The 16936-nt window shown below is 42.8% G+C and overlaps 2 protein-coding genes across 4 annotated transcripts in view; one reads left to right on the top strand and one right to left on the bottom strand.

The window, feature by feature from the left end:
• The window catches only part of CAPN6 (calpain 6), a 106342-nt gene extending 100710 nt beyond the window's left edge, over positions 1 to 5632 (top strand). The window contains exon 14 of one of the 2 annotated variants that reach the window (XM_081963988.1): positions 5488 to 5632. In XM_081963988.1, coding sequence (XP_081820114.1) covers positions 5488 to 5611 — 124 coding nt within the window. In that variant the 3' untranslated portion in view covers positions 5612 to 5632. The remainder of the gene's footprint in view (positions 1 to 5487) is intronic. The other variant, XM_081963991.1, reaches the window with a different exon arrangement.
• The window catches only part of PAK3 (p21 (RAC1) activated kinase 3), a 182963-nt gene that overhangs the window by 1771 nt on the left and 164256 nt on the right, over positions 1 to 16936 (bottom strand). For both annotated transcript variants that reach the window (XM_081964001.1, XM_081964002.1), the window contains exons 8-14: positions 14754 to 14817; positions 12459 to 12507; positions 8828 to 8940; positions 8296 to 8413; positions 6622 to 6721; positions 3093 to 3289; positions 1123 to 1260 (exon numbers count right to left, since the gene is read on the bottom strand). In XM_081964001.1, coding sequence (XP_081820127.1) covers positions 1123 to 1260; positions 3093 to 3289; positions 6622 to 6721; positions 8296 to 8413; positions 8828 to 8940; positions 12459 to 12507; positions 14754 to 14817 — 779 coding nt within the window. The remainder of the gene's footprint in view (positions 1 to 1122; positions 1261 to 3092; positions 3290 to 6621; positions 6722 to 8295; positions 8414 to 8827; positions 8941 to 12458; positions 12508 to 14753; positions 14818 to 16936) is intronic.

Genomic DNA, 16936 nt, shown 5'->3' on the forward strand with positions numbered 1-16936 from the left:
TGAGGCAGGCAGGGAAATCATTTATTGAGGCGGTATATGGCGTTGTTACATTAGCCAAGGGACTACAGCTCTTCAAAGAGAACTCGTGAATCCATACATTGAGTGGAGATATCAAACTGAAACAGGTATCTTTAAACGTGTGGAGGTTTTAACGGACATTCCTGCATGGTCCACGGGCCCTTTTCAGAAAAGCTCAAATCAAACTGACGTGGCCCTTTCACCAGGAGATCAGTTTGCAAATCCAAAACAAATCAAGCTTGGAATGCAAACATGACAACCTCATCCACCCAGTTCCAGAGGTGGTATTCAGCCGGTTCGCACTGGTTTGCTCGAACTGGTGGCAGAAATTTGGCCCAGTTCAGTGAACCGGTAGCGATGGCCAGCTGGCCACGCCTCCGAACTGGTCCCCCTATTGCCGGTTGCTCACCCCGTCCATCTGGTCGCTGCTCGCTTGCACCGCCTCTTTGCATTCCAGCTCTCAAAGAGGCTGGCCCTGAAAAGTCCTCTGCTTGGCAAAAAAGCATCTGCCGTTGCTGCCATCTTCTTTGCGCATGCACATCCCATTGCCTTGCAAGTTGCTTGGACTTTTTCACCTACCGGAGGACTTTTCGGTGGCCTGTGGCCAGCTGCTGCAGAAGGTAAGCAACCAAAGAGGTGGTGGTGGACAAGGAAACGGGAAAACAGGGGCGACTAGCGAAGGGAGGGCGGGGGTAGATAGGGAAAAATCCTTTAAAATTTTCCTATCTTTTCCTGTGGGCGTGGCTAGGTGAAGGGGCATGTGACTGAGTGGGCATGAGTGACGTCACATTGGCCACACACACTCAGTTACATGGCCTCCCCACCTAGCCACGCCCACCAAACCAGTAGCAAAAAAATTTGAATCCCACCAATATCCAGTTCCCAGAGTTATCCAAATCACTCAGGGTGTTTGACTTCCTCTGTCCGGCTCTCCACATAAAACCAATGATGCAAGGGCATGAAAAATCAGGATGGCTGTTGCAACCATGCATCTTGATGTATCTAATATGAGTAACCATACAAGGGGGCAACATTTATGAGTAGCTTGCCCTGTCAGAGAGAACCTCCATAAGAGCTGCGCTTCGTCAAAAGATTAAGCTTTACCTGCAAGAGTTCTTTCGCAGACCCTCGCCTGTCAACATCCATCTCAAGGCAGCGGTTCAAAAAATCCCGGAAAACCACAGAAAGTCTTTCGGGATTCTGGAGTTCTGGTGTCCCGTTGGTAGCTATCAAATACAAGGCCTAAGAGATAAAATAACAAATTGAATCAATCCCATGAAAGCAACTGTTCTACCTCCTCTTTTATTTAGACAGATGGTCAGATACGCCTCGTCACACCCATATTCTTCTCTTTGGTAAAGGTTCCCCTCACACATATGTGCTAGCAGTTGTTACTGACTCTAAGGGGCGGTGCTCATCTCCGTTTCAAAGCCGAAGAGCCAGTACTGTCCGAAGACGTCTCCCTGGTCATATGGCCGGCATGACTCAATGGCGAAAGCACACGGAACGCTGTTATCTCCCCACCAAAGGTGGTTCCTATTTTTCTACTTGCATTTTTTTTAACCTGCTTTGAAACTGGTAGGTTGGCAGGAGCTGAGACAAGTAATGGGAGCTCACTCCGTTACAGGGCACTAGGGATTCAAACCACTGAACTGCCGACATCTTAGCCACTGAGCCACCGCGTCCCTATTCTTCTCTTATAAAGACATAAAAGCAAAAGGCAACTTATGGCCACAATTGGGACCAGAATTTCTGTGGATAAGCCAGTATATTGTTAAGTGAGCTGCACCTGATTGTGTTACCTTCCTTGGCACCGTTGTTAAGTGAACCACTGCAGCTGTTAAGTCAGTCATGTACTTGTTAAGTGAATCTGGCTTTACCTTGTTGACTTTGCTTGTTGGAAGCCAGCTGGTCAGGTCACAAATGGTGACCCCAGGGATACTGCAACTATTGTAAACACACACCAGTTGCCACTTCTGAACATGGGACTGTGGAGATGCTGCAATGGTTTTAAATGCAAGGACTGGCCATAAAGCACTTTTTTCCAATGCTGTTGTAACTTTGAATGGGTATTAAACCATGGCTGGTTGAAAGTTGAGGACTACCTGTACAGCAGTAATGGTTTCCTCTTATCTTTGCTACTGGTTCAGAATTGGCAGCGCGCATGGCACTTCTGCGCATGCGCAGAGCAGGGTGGGTGGGTGGGCAGAGCCTCCCACCACTGTTACTGGTTTGCCCGAACTGGGGCGAACTGGCAGAATATCACCTCTGCTATACAGTCCGTGTAATTTTGAGAAGGGCTCAAACGGGTGAGCTTTACTTATCAGAGCAAACCACGTTTTTCTGCTTCAAAAGGGGGAAGGGGTTGTTTTGTCAAGAGTTTTGACCAAAATATCCCTGTTTTGATCAATTGATCAAAGGACTTCTATCTTCTGCAACAATAAAGGAGAGTTCCAGTAGTTATTGTGGAGCCAATTTCATGACATGGCTTACCTGTGAAAGGGTTGATAATCAATTTTGAAAGTCTAAAAGAATTCTCTCTCCCTGTGCCCTTTGTACCCAAGAGAATCAAGGTGGGGCAATCCTTAGTTTCTTTCTCACCAACTTCTCTCTATCTGAGCTAAGCTGGTATTTATATAACCCCGAAGAAGGAATGCATGGGCTGTTATCTCAGTACCCTTTTATAGTAGCTAGAAATCACAGGTGGTTGCTACCGGTTTGCACCGGTTCAGGCGAACCGGTAGTGGAAATTGGGTCACCAAACTGGTAGAGGCAGCAGGCTGGCCACGCCCTCAAACCAGTTCCTGGTCGCTCATGCCATTGCCGGCATGTTTTTTAGTCCTTTTTAAATGTTCTGCGGACATGCAGAACAATTTATAGGCAACTGTGCGCAGATGTGCAGTGAACTGGCAGTGATGCCGGCAGCAACCTAAGCCTGCTAGATATTCCTGTCCTACTTAGTCCATGAGTTGGCTGTGGACTGGTCTCCATCCGAATGTAAACTCCAGTGAATTCCATTAGACTCTCAAGTTTTGGAAGGACTCAAACGCAACAGTGTAGAATGTTGATCTTACCCTGAGAGGATTCTCATTGAGATATGGAGGTTCTCCTTCTACCATTTCTATTGCCATGATTCCTAAAGACCAAATATCCACTTTGGGGCCATATGCTTTCCTTGTGACCACTTCAGGTGCCATCCAGTAAGGCGTCCCCACCATTGTACTCCGCTTGCTCTGTTCAGGAGTTATCTGGGCACAGAAGCCAAAATCAGCTGCAGGTAACAGAAAATAGAAATTATTACTGTAGAAACCATACCAATCACAGAACATAAAATAGTACAGTTGGAAGGGACCTTGTAGGTCTTCTAGTCCAACCCTCTGTTCAAGCAGGAGACCCTATACCAGAAGTGGTATTAAGCTGATTCTGATCGGTTCTGGAGAACGGTAGCGGAAATTTTGAGTAGTTCAGAGAACCATTAAATACCACTTCTGACTGGCCTCGCCCCCATCTATTCTCTGCCTCCCAAGTCCCACCTGATCGGGAGGAAATGGGGATTTGGCAGTATCCTTCCCCTGGAGTGGGGAGTGAATGGAGATTTTACAGGATCCTTCCCCTGCCACACCCACCAGTCCAAACCTCACCCACCAAGCCATGCCCACAGAGTAAAAAAAATTGAATCACGCCACTGCCCTATACCATTTCTGCAATTCAGCAGAACAGCTCAGCTTATTGTCTATGGAGCTTTTCCATCATCCAGGTCATTATAGTCCCAAAAGTGCTTTTTTTCAAAAGGCAACTCGACTTTCTTGGTTTATTTGCTTTGAAAAAAGCTTCTTGGAATGAGAAGCAAAACGTTGGTAAAGAAAATAAACCAAGAAAATCCAGTTGCCTTTTGGAAGGAGCACTTTTCAGACAGTTCAGTCTACTAGTTCCGCCCTCCGCAAAAGTCCATTTTTTTATATGGGCCCTGGGGAAACTTAATTGCCCAACCCAGCCATAAGGTGTTGCATGATGCCTAAAATGCGGGTGGTACCAAACCCTTTGATTTTATAATTTATCAATTTAATTCCTTTAAGTAAGCATGGTTGTTTTATTTTTAATGCTTCATAAATGAACTGAAAGTATTGTAAGTGTGACTGTATTACATTTAGTCAAATAAATAAGTATCCTTTTGGCACTAATCCCTATCGATACAGATACACTCATGCGTGTATCATTTTACCTATTACCCGGCCTTTAAAATGGAGTTTAACTGCACCCTTAGTTGTCTTAAGTTTCTTGGGTTGATTCCAATATTCCAACTCTTCCTTTCCGTCATGTTTAGTGATCCATTAAGCTTTGGAAATCAGTGCTACCAGGCCTTAATTAATTCTTTTACAGCTATATGATCTACTATAATAATCGATTTCAGGATGGATAAAACAGTGCAAAACAATGATTAAACTAAACAAGAAGTACAACAGGGAACATCCAGCAATATTAAATCAAGCTAGTCAATGAAATACAAATGATTGAGTGAATCAACAGGTCTTCAAATCTATAGTAATAATACCCAGATGGCTGAAAGCAGGAAAGGCGTCCCCATCATTCAGAGTGCCAGGCTATAATGGGCAGAAAGAATAGTATAGCCTTTAATGTCACTGCACATCATGTATAAGGTGAAGGTAAAGGTTCCCCTCGCACATATGTGCTAGTTGTTCCCGACTCTAGGGGGCGGTGCTCATCTCCGTTTCAAAGCTGAAGAGCCAGCGCTGTCTGAAGACGTCTCCGTGGTCATGTGACCGGCATGACTCAATGCCGAAGGCGCACGGAACGCTGTTACCTTCCCACCCAAGGTGGTCTCTATTTTTCTACTTGCATTTTTTACATATGCTTTCGAACTGCCAGGTTGGCAGAAGCTGGGACAAGTAATGGGAGCTCTCTCCGTTATGCAGCGCTAGGGATTCGAACGGCCGAACTGCCGACCTTTGTGATTGACAAGCTCAGTGTCTTTGCCACTGAGCCCCTGCATCACGTATACAACGAAATAAAAGGAAACGGAGTCCAGAGCAGAAACATAATTTGAAAAAGCATCTCGGATACGACCTCCCTTAGTTCTCTTGAAGATAAAGCATCTCTCAGGCACAAGCAACCCAAACAATGGGTCTGAGAATGGGTCAAATAGGTTTCTTCATTGTTGATCACCCATTTACAAGAATCTTGCCAGACTCTCCGAATTCCTGTGGGAATGGCAGATATACGTAGACCTAAGCAGAACCGGTAGTGATGGGAGGCTCCGCCCACCTGCCCAGACATCATCAAGGATGCCCTGTGCATGCACGGAACGTTCTGCGCATACACAGAAGTGCCCTGTGCGCATGCGTTCCCGGCTCCAAACCAGTAGCAAAGATGATAGCATTTCACGCCTGGATGTAAGGGTTTGACCTCAAATGTTTCCTCCTCTGAATTGACTCTTAGCTTCTCTACCAGGGCCTCCTCTACTTCGATCAATGGTTCCACCACGGGGGAGGAAGGAAGCATATTCAAACTTGCAAGACTTATGTCAGCCCTTCAAGGTAGACCAAGACCAGGAAACCCAAGTTATGAACACTAAACATATTTTTTATTGTATGGTTATAATAAAAGAGACTTTCAAGCCTGAGTCTGCTTCCTTCCTCTCTCCCTTTATCTCCCTGAGAACTAACGAGGGTCTTGTCTGAGAGACTTTCTCATGTTTACTGCTCTGTCCCAGACTCCAATTTCTTTTATCTGACCATTGCGACTCTTCCTCTTCTTCCTCAAGATTATTCCTTTGGCCCATTACATAGATTCACAAAATACACAACGATAGACAATCGCTTTGTTCTGACCTAGGTTTCTTCCCCAGAGCATAAACCAAACACCTAGTCCTGACAAAAAACGCCTTTTTATTAATTGACTGTGAATTCTGCTCATTCACATCCAGCAAAGTCTTTCAAGGGAGGATTTACAGTCACAGACCTTCTCTGGCTTGGAGAGCTGCCAGGCCCATATCTGCAGAACTTGGCAAGGAGTCTCGAAGAGTCACGAATCAATTAAGCAAACTAATTGTCTCCTGCAAACTCCACTCCCCCTTTGCTCCTCTTTTATTTCCTCTGGGAGGGGCCATTCATCATCCACCTGTGGCCTTACTCCCAAGTTGACCCCTGTTCCTTAGCTGTTCCCTTCATCTGGCAACTCTGTGCATGTGCACACTGGGAACAGGCTCCAGCTGTTCTTCTGCCTCACTGATGTCTGACTCCGAAGGCAGCTGATAACTGGCATACGGCTCTGGCCCCCTCTCTGCCTCCGACACAAGAGCCCTCATCAGAGCCTTCCCCAGGACTGGGCCATGATCCTCCCCAACCTCCTCACAGTCTGAATTTGCTGCCAGTTCCACTGGTTGGCCACAACACTCTTAAGCAATTGATGACATCCCTACAAACATGACGAGATAAATTCAGCCAAATTTCTGTTTCATGCTGCAATTTAATTGTAGAAGAAAAAATGATTTGTGGAAGGAGATTTTTTTACCACCTTCTTCTCAGAGAAAGCAATAGCTGTCAAGGTAGGACAGAGAGGACAACAAGCAGAGAGGGTACTTACTGAGTTTCACAGATCCATCCATCCCAAGAAGTATGTTGTCACTCTTGATGTCTCTATGGATCACTTGGTTTGAATGTAAGAAGTCTAATGCTTGCAGGCACTAACAACAGCAATAGTAACACAAGAACATATTTTTAAAGAGGGAAAAGTAGAATTAAAGAGCAATCTTCTGACACACAGGAGAGGCAGGAAGGGGTACTACTTTCAAAAGAATGGTGAGTTGTGGATTACAAGGGGGACTGAACAGGTTCTGCCTAAGAATATACTTCAACTTTGTCTCAGGACCATTAACTTTCTTTTTCCTACCAGATGGAAAGTTACTTTCAAAATACTGGTCAACCACCACACCAGTGGTGGGTTCCAGATCCCGTCGCAACCGGCACGCTGAGTACGGGGCTGGGAATTCTAGTCGGGCATGCACGCTGCACATGCCACCGCCCTGCGACACCCAGCTGTTTGGTGGTGGTTGCGCAGGCGCCGCACACTCTGCACGCATGCGCAATTGGCGGGATGTGTTATAAGTAGCTATGGAACGCAGGCGGCTGGGTGGGCCAAATGAGCCACCATACCGGTATGGTGGCCGCTACTACCGGTACGACCATACCAGGCCGTACCGCCCGGAACCCACCACTGCGCCACACAATTCCTCAATTTTATCCAATCGTAAGTCCAAGCAGTTGCTAGAAGTCAATACGGACTTCAAAACGTAAATAAAAGGAGGAAAGCCCTGTATTCCTTAATCACACAGTTTCATTGTCATAAAGTAGCCTTAATGAGCATCTAGACGGGATACAATCACATATCACAAATAGTGCATGTCAAGACTGACTCAAACTTTCACCTATATTCCACTTTGCTTGCTGACAAAGAATGGGGGGGGTTGATTGGAATGTAAGGGGGGAATGGCCTCCAAGCATCATTGATTCCAGGGAGACATAACTCCCCTCCTCAAGGACACCCAGAGCTGAGGCCGTAGCAGTGGTCAGAGGGTTCTCAAAACAAAATGAACAGAAATGATTGGTGGACATAATGGACGTAATGTGGGTGGCCTATGGGGAAAGGGGGAATGAACGATGCGTGCTTTTGTGCTGGAAGCCCAGAGCTGGTTTCTCTTCTTCTGTGCCAAAGTGGATTTATTCAGTAAAGTTCAAACTCTTGGTAAAATAAGGTCCCAGGAGTTTCTTTTTTCTGGATTCAACAACTGGACAGTTGACAGTACAACTGTGAGAAATTATGATTATATATTGACCTGATTAATTGCACTGCTTTGACAGAGATACCTTGTTTCCCTGAAAATAAGACCTCCCCAGATAATAAGCCCAATCGGGTTTTTGAGCGCTTGCACTAAAATAAACCCTTCCCCCAAAATAAGCCCTCCCCGAAAATATTGCAACACAACAGCAGCCATGAGGTGACCACACTCGCCGCCTCCTGCACCTCAAAAATAATAAGACCTCCCCGAAAATAAGGCCAAGCGCTTATTTCGGGGGGGGGGGGTCAAAAGAAAATAAGACCCTGGCTTATTTTCAAGGAAACACAGTAGCACACTAGAACAGAAATGGTTTCAGCAGACTCCTACTTTTGTAAGTCATGGAATTATTGTTTAAAAAGGGAAGACTTATTTATCATAAAGATATCCACTATTATATATTTTTTCAGCACAGTATCTCTTACCTCCCTGCAGACAGCAGCAATTTGTCCTTCATCCATGCACGTTTCTGTAACCACATCTGTCAAGGAACCCCCAGCCAAATACTCCATTACAACCCAAAGTTCATCTCCAACAAGGTAACTGAAAAATAAAAAAGGGATGCATTCACACAATTACAGGTCAGTGTTTTGCAGGAAACCACCCCAAAATTAAGGAATTTCAGGATAGGATTCTCTTGAAAGAGATTTACAATCTCTTGCAATATTATTATATTAATAAAGGTGCTTCTTAATCAACAAGTAGGTTACTTACCAATGGTGGTATTCAACCGGTTCAGACCAGTTCAGGCAAACCAGTAGTGGCAACCTGCGGGCGGGGATGCCCAACTGCCCTGGCGCTCTGCCGTTGTATTTAGCTACATTTTCTAAGCTGTGTGCATGCGTGCAAGCCACGTGCACAAGTAAAGCTTTGCTCACAGTTTCTGTGTAAAACTCATAGTTTTGATGCACGGCGAACTGTTGGTGAAATTACGTGAAACACACCTCTGTTACTTACCTATCTAAATAGTTCACAATGTTGGAATTCTTATTTTCCCTCATGACCAGAATTTCATTGATTATTAATTCCTTTTTGGGTTGTTGTTGCAGATTCATCTGCTTTATTGCCACCTGGAATCATATGATCCCAAAACAAGAGGGAGGGGACAAGAAAAACCATACAATTATTGTGTAATAAATGCTCCGTAGTAAAGGGCTGGCAGATTAAGACAATGGCAACATTTAAAATCTGTATTTAAGCCACTTTGCATGCAATATCAATCTGTTAACTAACTGGGGGCTCCTCTCTCTTCTTCTCTGATTGTTTTCTAGGTAGCATCCCTTACCTCCTTTCCCCAAGGTCATTCTCACATTCCATCGCAGACATTGAAATTAATGTATGAGAATATAATTCTCACATTGTGCTGGTTAGAGTAAATAGTTAGTTTAGGAATGAAGAACTATCCCCTTAAAGGATTGCTTTCTGGGAAATTTAGTTTTATGCCACGTGGTCATACCTGTGTTTCCGATTGGCCACTGGGTCAGACTTATGATTGGCTCTGGGGCAAACTTACTACTTGTAGACTAGCGGGGCTGTTTGAATTCTAGCCCTACCAGGAGCTGCTTGCTCCCTCAACATGGGGACAAACTACCTCCTTTCACCTACATGAATGGGAACTGACTACGTCGGTCCTTCCGACGCGCCCTAAAAAGTTGGCTTTTCCAGCAAGCCGGCCTGGCCTGTTAATTTTAACTCATTTTTTAAATGTATTGTTCCATAAATTCGATTTGTTCTTTTGGATATGTATTTAATTTATTTTTAACTTTTGGGATGTGTGTTTTTTAATGTTGTACGCCGCCCTGAGTCCTTTGGGAGAAGGGCGGCATATAAATCCAATAAAACAAACACACAAACAAACGTGCACCTCAGAAGAATTTCTTCAGTGACTGTGAGTTATTGTTTTGAGAATGCCTAACAAATAAAAGTAATCTGCAGGATTCCCTTTGCGTGGAGTTTATCTGTCTGTGCCAAGCAGTGTGCTGCTTGAAACAGAACACACGTTCAGAAGTTAATCGTTATGAACTGTATTCTAACAGCTTTTCTTTTCAGTTTGGATCATTCTGACCCAATTGTGAGAAAAGCATAAATACAAATAGTCCTTGACTTACAGCGGTTCGTTTACTAATCATGTGATCAAAATCCAGGTGCTTGGCAAATTGGTTCATATTGATCACCACTGCAGCATCCCAGGGTCATGCGGTGACTTTCTGTGACCTTCTAACCAGCAAAGTCAATGAGGTAGCTAGATTTACTTAACAACCAGGCAAGCATCTTATTAACTGCAGTGATTCACTTAACAACTGAGGCAAGAAAGGTCATAAAATGGGGCAAAACTCACTTAACAAATGTCTTATTTAACAACAAAAATTGGGGCCTCAATTGTGGTGGTAAGCCAAGGACTTCCTGTATTGAGATGATAACTCAGTCTAAACCAAGCTAGAAGTAGTTCAGAGTCATTTTCTGCTTTGATCAATCAACACGTGGATCTTCCTTCGGTCAATATAAAGGATGCCCCGATGTACCTGGAACTGGGCATTCGATCGGTGGAATGTATGGCCTGGATTAACACCTTTAAATGGTGGTTTCGGGTGCTTTTTCTGGCAGTTCCTGGCAGCTACCTCTCCCTGGCGTTCACGGACTCCCATATTTCTAACTGGGAGAAAGGGCTGGTGAAGAAACTTCATCTGCTAGGTTTTACGGAGGATGCCTTGGGAAACTACGACCTCAAGGATGCCCAATTTAGGATAGTCCAATGGCTTGTGGACATAGATTTACAATACCTACGAGCCAGAGCCAACAAAACTTGCTCCCCCCTGACTCTCAACCAACTTAACAATTATGGATTGAGGATGGCTTCCTATTTTTATACTCTTACCATTCCCAAGTACAGAAGAGCTTTTTCCCTAGCTCGCTTTAATGTCTTGCCCTCGGCACTTTTGGATGGTCGTTTTAAGAGGCCCCCAATTACCGAGTGGCTATGCCCTTGTGACAGAGCCGAGGTTGAGACAGCGGAGCACGTCCTTCTATTTTGCCCCATGTATAACGCAGAGAGATCTAAGTTACTGTCTCTTCTTGAAATCGTCCCTTCTAGACCTAATGGCTGCAATTTGTTTGTATATTGCCTTGGAGATGTCTCCTCATACATCACCTCTCGGGTTTCCAAATTTTTCTTAAGAGCTGTAACCATTAGAGGAGAACACTGTAACTTCCCTTAGTTAAGCTCTTGGTGACTGACTGCTATGATACTATGATCAATTCTCCTATGTTTCTTTTGTTGTAGTCGTGTTTTGGTCTGTGACCGTAAATAAAGTATTATTATTATTATTTCCTGCTTTGATCAATCAACACATGGATCTTCCTTCGGTCAAAGGATGGCACATTATCTCACATACGTATGTTACATGTCATGGAGAAGCTTTAAAAAAAATCTTTGACCCACCATTGATTTTTTTTCTTTGTTCTAATTAATACGGTCAACTGACCTCCATGGGCATTTACATAGAAATTCTCAGGTCTTTACAAAGATCTTTCTTTAATTGATATCCACAGACATCTTTGGAAATCAAAGGTTTTATCCAACTGTTAAAAATTAATGATGGGACCCTTAAGTAGAAAATGTTTCAGCAAGGCAACTCTTACACCGGGATAGAAAGGTGAGTGTTGCATTAATGAACACAGCAGCTGGATTTTAACACCTGCTTCTCCAGCCATTTAATTTGGAAGCTGGACTGTATCGCCCACTGAGAGTACATGAGACCACATGCTAAACTATTGAATCCACACAATGCAGCAAAATTGCCTCCCCCCCCCCCCCCTGTGCTTTCTGATACAACCAACCCACAACATTCAACAAATCTTCATGTAGTTCTTTCGGCTTTTCAACTTTTTTTCTTAAATCTACCAGAATGAGTTCTATGAGAGTTGCTGGAAGTTGGCTCTGGGCAACTAATGTACAGTATATCATGTAGCAGATAATATTTTATTCTCTTCCCTTTCCAGATCTTCTTCTCCTATGACTTGCTATACTGTTTTCATTGAAGAGAATGCTGTTTTTTTTAAAAAGGTTGTACTAAATAAGGTATGATATTCCTTCTCATCCTTGAAGTTGCAAGTCAGAACGGTAGGTATCCCTATCCTGAATTGGCTTGGATGGATTTTAACAATCTACCAGGTGTTAATAGACTTATATATGTTGGCATGGCACCTGAGGAAGGAAGGAAGGAAGGAAGGAAGGAAGGAAGGAAGGAAGGAAGGAAGGAAGGAAGGAAGGAAGGAAGGAAGGAAGGAAGGAAGGAAGTCCTGGCCAGTCAAACTGAGGTTATAAGTTGCAACTGAATGGTTGCATTGCATACAGCATTCTTCATCTGGCTATTGAATTAAATCATTTCCTGAATTTGTTCTTTGTCACTATAAGACTTCATCTCAATTAGGACATAAGCAGAACATCTATATGCAAATCATGAACTGCATCAAGTTAAGTGGTCTAAACAGGAAGAATCTTTAGATGATCAGATTTCCACCCAGAAAAGAAACAAGTCCTCCATGTTTAAAAGCAAAATAACCCTGAAACAAACGACATCACACTCACCTCCTGCCCTGTAGCAATGTCTATTGCTGTATAAACAGTACCTGAAGCCCTGAGGAAAAATAAAAAGGGGAATCAAGATCGTACCCATCAGCCAGAGAACAAAAATAATAATAATAACATGAGAAGGGTCAACAAGCTTCCTATCGTCATGTAATTATGAAGGTCACATCTATCCTAGCATCTCTGCATTGAATGGAGATGTTTAAAGAATCTGAATCCTCTTCCGTCGGGTCCTTAGTGATCTCTGAGTGTGGTGATTTCCTTGCAGACGTTTCATTGCCAAACTAGGTAACGTCATCAGTGCTAGAAGCTCTGAATTCTCTTCCCTTCAGCCTGTTCTCTCCCAGTTAAACTTTTTGTCAGAGTTTGTTGCAGAAAAATCAAACCCAGAAAGCCCACACAGATAACTGATTCAGCTGGATTCATTAACTTCTATACATACATAATAGCAGATGAACAAATGTACAATAGCAATAGTAGATTCTTTCAATGTCGTAGAAGTTACAAGAAGAACCACAAGCAGGAGAGAACAGTTCGTTTCAGAGTTCAGAGCAGACAGAGTAGTTTCAGTTTCGATTCTCAGCACAGACTCAGAACTGTTTAAGCTCCCATTGGCTGACTTAGTTGCTATGCCTATTCATTGGCTGACCTTCTTACCATGTCTTTCCCTGTCTTGAATATTCTAACACTTTTTCCTCCTACAAGAAATCAAGATAGGAGATTGTTTCCCAAGCTTTCGCTGGATGGAGAATTCTGGCAGTTGAAGTTCCCACACCTTACAATTGCCAAGGTTGAGAAGCACTGAGATAGGATGTCAACCACTTCTTCTCTACAGGCTGGGATGGCTGTGTTAAAATTGGTAATCATCTGCAGACTTATCATACTGCACCCCAAACAGTCACATGACTTTCCCCAGGGATTTCATGGAGTTGTTAAGTACAGGAGAGAGAGAAAATGACCCCTGTGGCATACCACATGTTAAAAGCTCTCACCACTACACCACCACAGACTCAAAGCACTCATTGATGAAGGAATGGAGCCATTGCCCACAACGCCTCCAATCCCCGAGCCTTGTAGGTAATCCAGTAAGATAACATGGTACCAAATAGCTTCTACAGGATCAGGAGGAGGCACTACACACCTGCCAGAAGCCAGCTGGGAAGGTTGCAAATAACTATCATAAGCCCCAGAATGCTGCAACCATGCTGGTTGCCGAGAGCCTGCATTTGGATCATGTGATTGTGGGAATGCTGTGATGGTTATAGCAACAGCTCTAGCACTTAAGACTTATATACCGCTTCACAGTGCTTTACAGCCCTAAGCAGTATCTAAGCAGATACTTGCTTAATGTCAGATGTGCCTCCTCCAAAATTCAAGAAAGGAAACCCCCAACGCCACTGTTTTAGAGAAAAGGCACTTTTACTGACTATGAAGCAAAAGCAACGAAGGTAAAGCAAGATCTGAGGCCAAAGACACGACATTGTATATATCAAAAGTTTATCCAAATCCCTCCCCCCAACAACCGCAAGCTAAATGTCCAATCTCCAGCTCCCAAGGGTGTCGTGTGGGGTGCATCTTCGGGTGGCCTCATCCAGCTGGTATGTAGAGACGGTTGACCTTGACCAGACTTAAACAAAACCATTCAGCATGCGCAGAAGACGGTGAGAACAAGACTCCCTCCTCGTCCCGAGATAGCTCCTCCAGCACAATTCCCCTCCCAAATACCAAAACCCTCTCCCTCCCCGTTTCTATGGCAGCCGATAGCAAGCAAGCGATATAGAGGCTGACACATGATGGACAGGAAGTAGTGATCCAGGTTTCCAGGGCATCAAATAGGACAGTTCACTGTGGCCAACTCACCAGGGCCATCTCGCAGCCAAGTCACCATGGGACAACGTACCATGGATAACATTAACTAACGCGTTAAATGTTATCCACCACTGCTTCTTCAACATGATTTCCCTTTTGTCAATGGAAATAATGTCAATTGGATAGTGGCAGATAACATTTGTCACGAATTGTCTGAGGTGAGTTGGCTGCACCCCATAGGTATGTTCTCTTAATAATGAACTTATTAATATTATTATGAAGTATCCTTTAAAAATATTTCCTGATTTTGTAAACCCTTTTGGAAGAGGGTTTAAGTCTATCCATGTCATTCTAAATACTTAGTAGTAATTTGGTTCTGGGGCCAAGCTAATTTTTGGGTGATACACACAGCCTTCAGATTGTACATCTCTATACCAGGTAATACCATGATGAGAAAAAGGAAACCAGAAAAAAAGGAGTACTAACCCTTGGCCAATTTTTTCAAACCGTGTATATTTCTTCTTCGGGTCTCCAACACTCACAATACTTCCTAAAATAAACAAGGAAAATAGACCTTGGTTAAAACATACATTAAAAGGCCAAGACACATAATAGTGTACAATTCCCAAATAATTTTGGAAAAAAGATATTGTCAGAAATTCTTTGTCTGGAGAACAGTAAGAATTAAATATTCAGGTGAGATTCAGGAAGCAAAAGAAAACAGATCAGTTGTAAAAAGAAAACTAAAAAAAGGTGACAATGTCACCCAATAGTTTAAAATGACAAAATGTTTATTTGGGTGCCACCATTCAAAATTTGAAAAAAAAAATTAAAACCACACAGTGCTTCAGTTTCAAAAACTATACCTTTGGAATCAAAATGAGAAAACCAGTACAGTCTTAGATAAATAACACTTTCTATACCCTTTGTTAAAAAAAACCTAAATTATGGAATTGATATAGATCGTTCACTCTTCTCTGGCTGATGAATTAATATAACAAAAACATTTTACACAAAGTGCAAATCAAACTTGCTATTCTAAATTCTTTCTATGCTGGGTATTTTCCCTATCAACCTGGTATATAAATAGTTTCAGATGTGATGCATAATTTGCTTCTCCCTAAATTTCCAAAGACCCACTGCTGCTCCTTCAAATAAAAAAAAAAGCCTATAAAATCTAATGAATTCACAAAATCTCTTGACATTTGTGCACTCCTACAAGATCTGGCAAGTTGAACCTATCATTACATTTTACATTTTTGCTTAAGAGCTTATGTGATTTTGGCAATGTGAACAATTCCAGTATTTTCATAGAACAGCTTGTGACATAATGAAGAATAAGTGTTATATATAGGTGTTTGAAGGGACGTGGTGGCTCAGTGACTAAGATGCTGAGCTTGCTGATCAGAAAGGTCGGAAGTTCAGCGGTTCGAATCCCTAGTGTTGCGTAATGGAGTGAGTTCCCGTGACTTGTCCCAGCTTCTGTCAACCTAGCAGTTCGAAAGCATGTAAAAATGCAAGTAGAAAAAATAGGGACCACTTTGGTGGGAAGGAAACAGCATTCCGTGAGCCTTCAGTGTTTAATCATGCCAGCCACATGACCACTGAGACGTCTTCAGACAGCACTGGCTCTTCGGCTTTGAAACGGAGATGAGCACCACCCCCTAAAGTCGAGAACAACTAGCATATATATGCGAGGGGAACCTTTACCTTTACCTTTATAGGTGTTTAGGAAAATTTTGGGATTGAGAAGAACATTCTTGGCAGAAAGTTGCAGACTTAGAAAAAACTAAAATACTTAAAATTAATTGAGAAGCAACAGTAATTATGATGGTATTATGATAAGCATCAACACATTAGTCCTATAATAAATTCAGTTGAGAATTGGAAAAAGCTATTTCCTAGTTATACTAAAGACTGAAATAAAGGAAAATTTTGTAATGGACGGGTCTATTTCAAAAATGACTTTAAAAAACTGATGTCTGACCTATATATACAATCTTTCAATGATTTATTTAAAGGATAATGGCCATCATGTCTTGTACTGCATGTCTGTCTGTCTGTCTATCATCCATTCATTCATCCATCCATCCATCATCTATCTCTCTGTGTCTGTCTATCAACCCTCCATCATCTATCTATCTATCTATCTATCTATCTATCTATCTATCTATCTATCTATCTATCTATCTATCTATCTATCTATCTGTCTATTCCAGCAATCATCTATCATCTGTCTGTCTGTCTATCATTCATCTATCTATCATCATCTATCATCCATCCATCATCCGTCTATCTGTCTCAATCTATCATTTATCATCCATCCATCCATCCATCCATCCATCTATCATCTATCTATCTATCTATCTATCTATCTATCTATCTATCTATCTATCTATCTATCATCTGTCATCTATCTATCTATCTATCTATCATCTATCTATCTATCTATCTATCTATCTATCTATCTATCTATCTATCTATCTATCTATCTATCTCATTGTCTATCTATCTCATCTATCTATCTACCTACCTACCTACTGGCCTGGCAAAGAGGTGGGGGGAGACAATTCTGCATGAGCAGCCAGCAGTTCCATTTGCACGAGTGATGGGCACACATGCTCGGCACTCACACAAATGGAGTGTGTATGCACATGCTTGCATGCCAC

The sequence above is a fragment of the Natrix helvetica genome (assembly GCF_964273705.1).
Source record: "Natrix helvetica genome assembly, chromosome: 11".
Lineage (NCBI taxonomy): Eukaryota > Metazoa > Chordata > Lepidosauria > Squamata > Natricidae > Natrix > Natrix helvetica.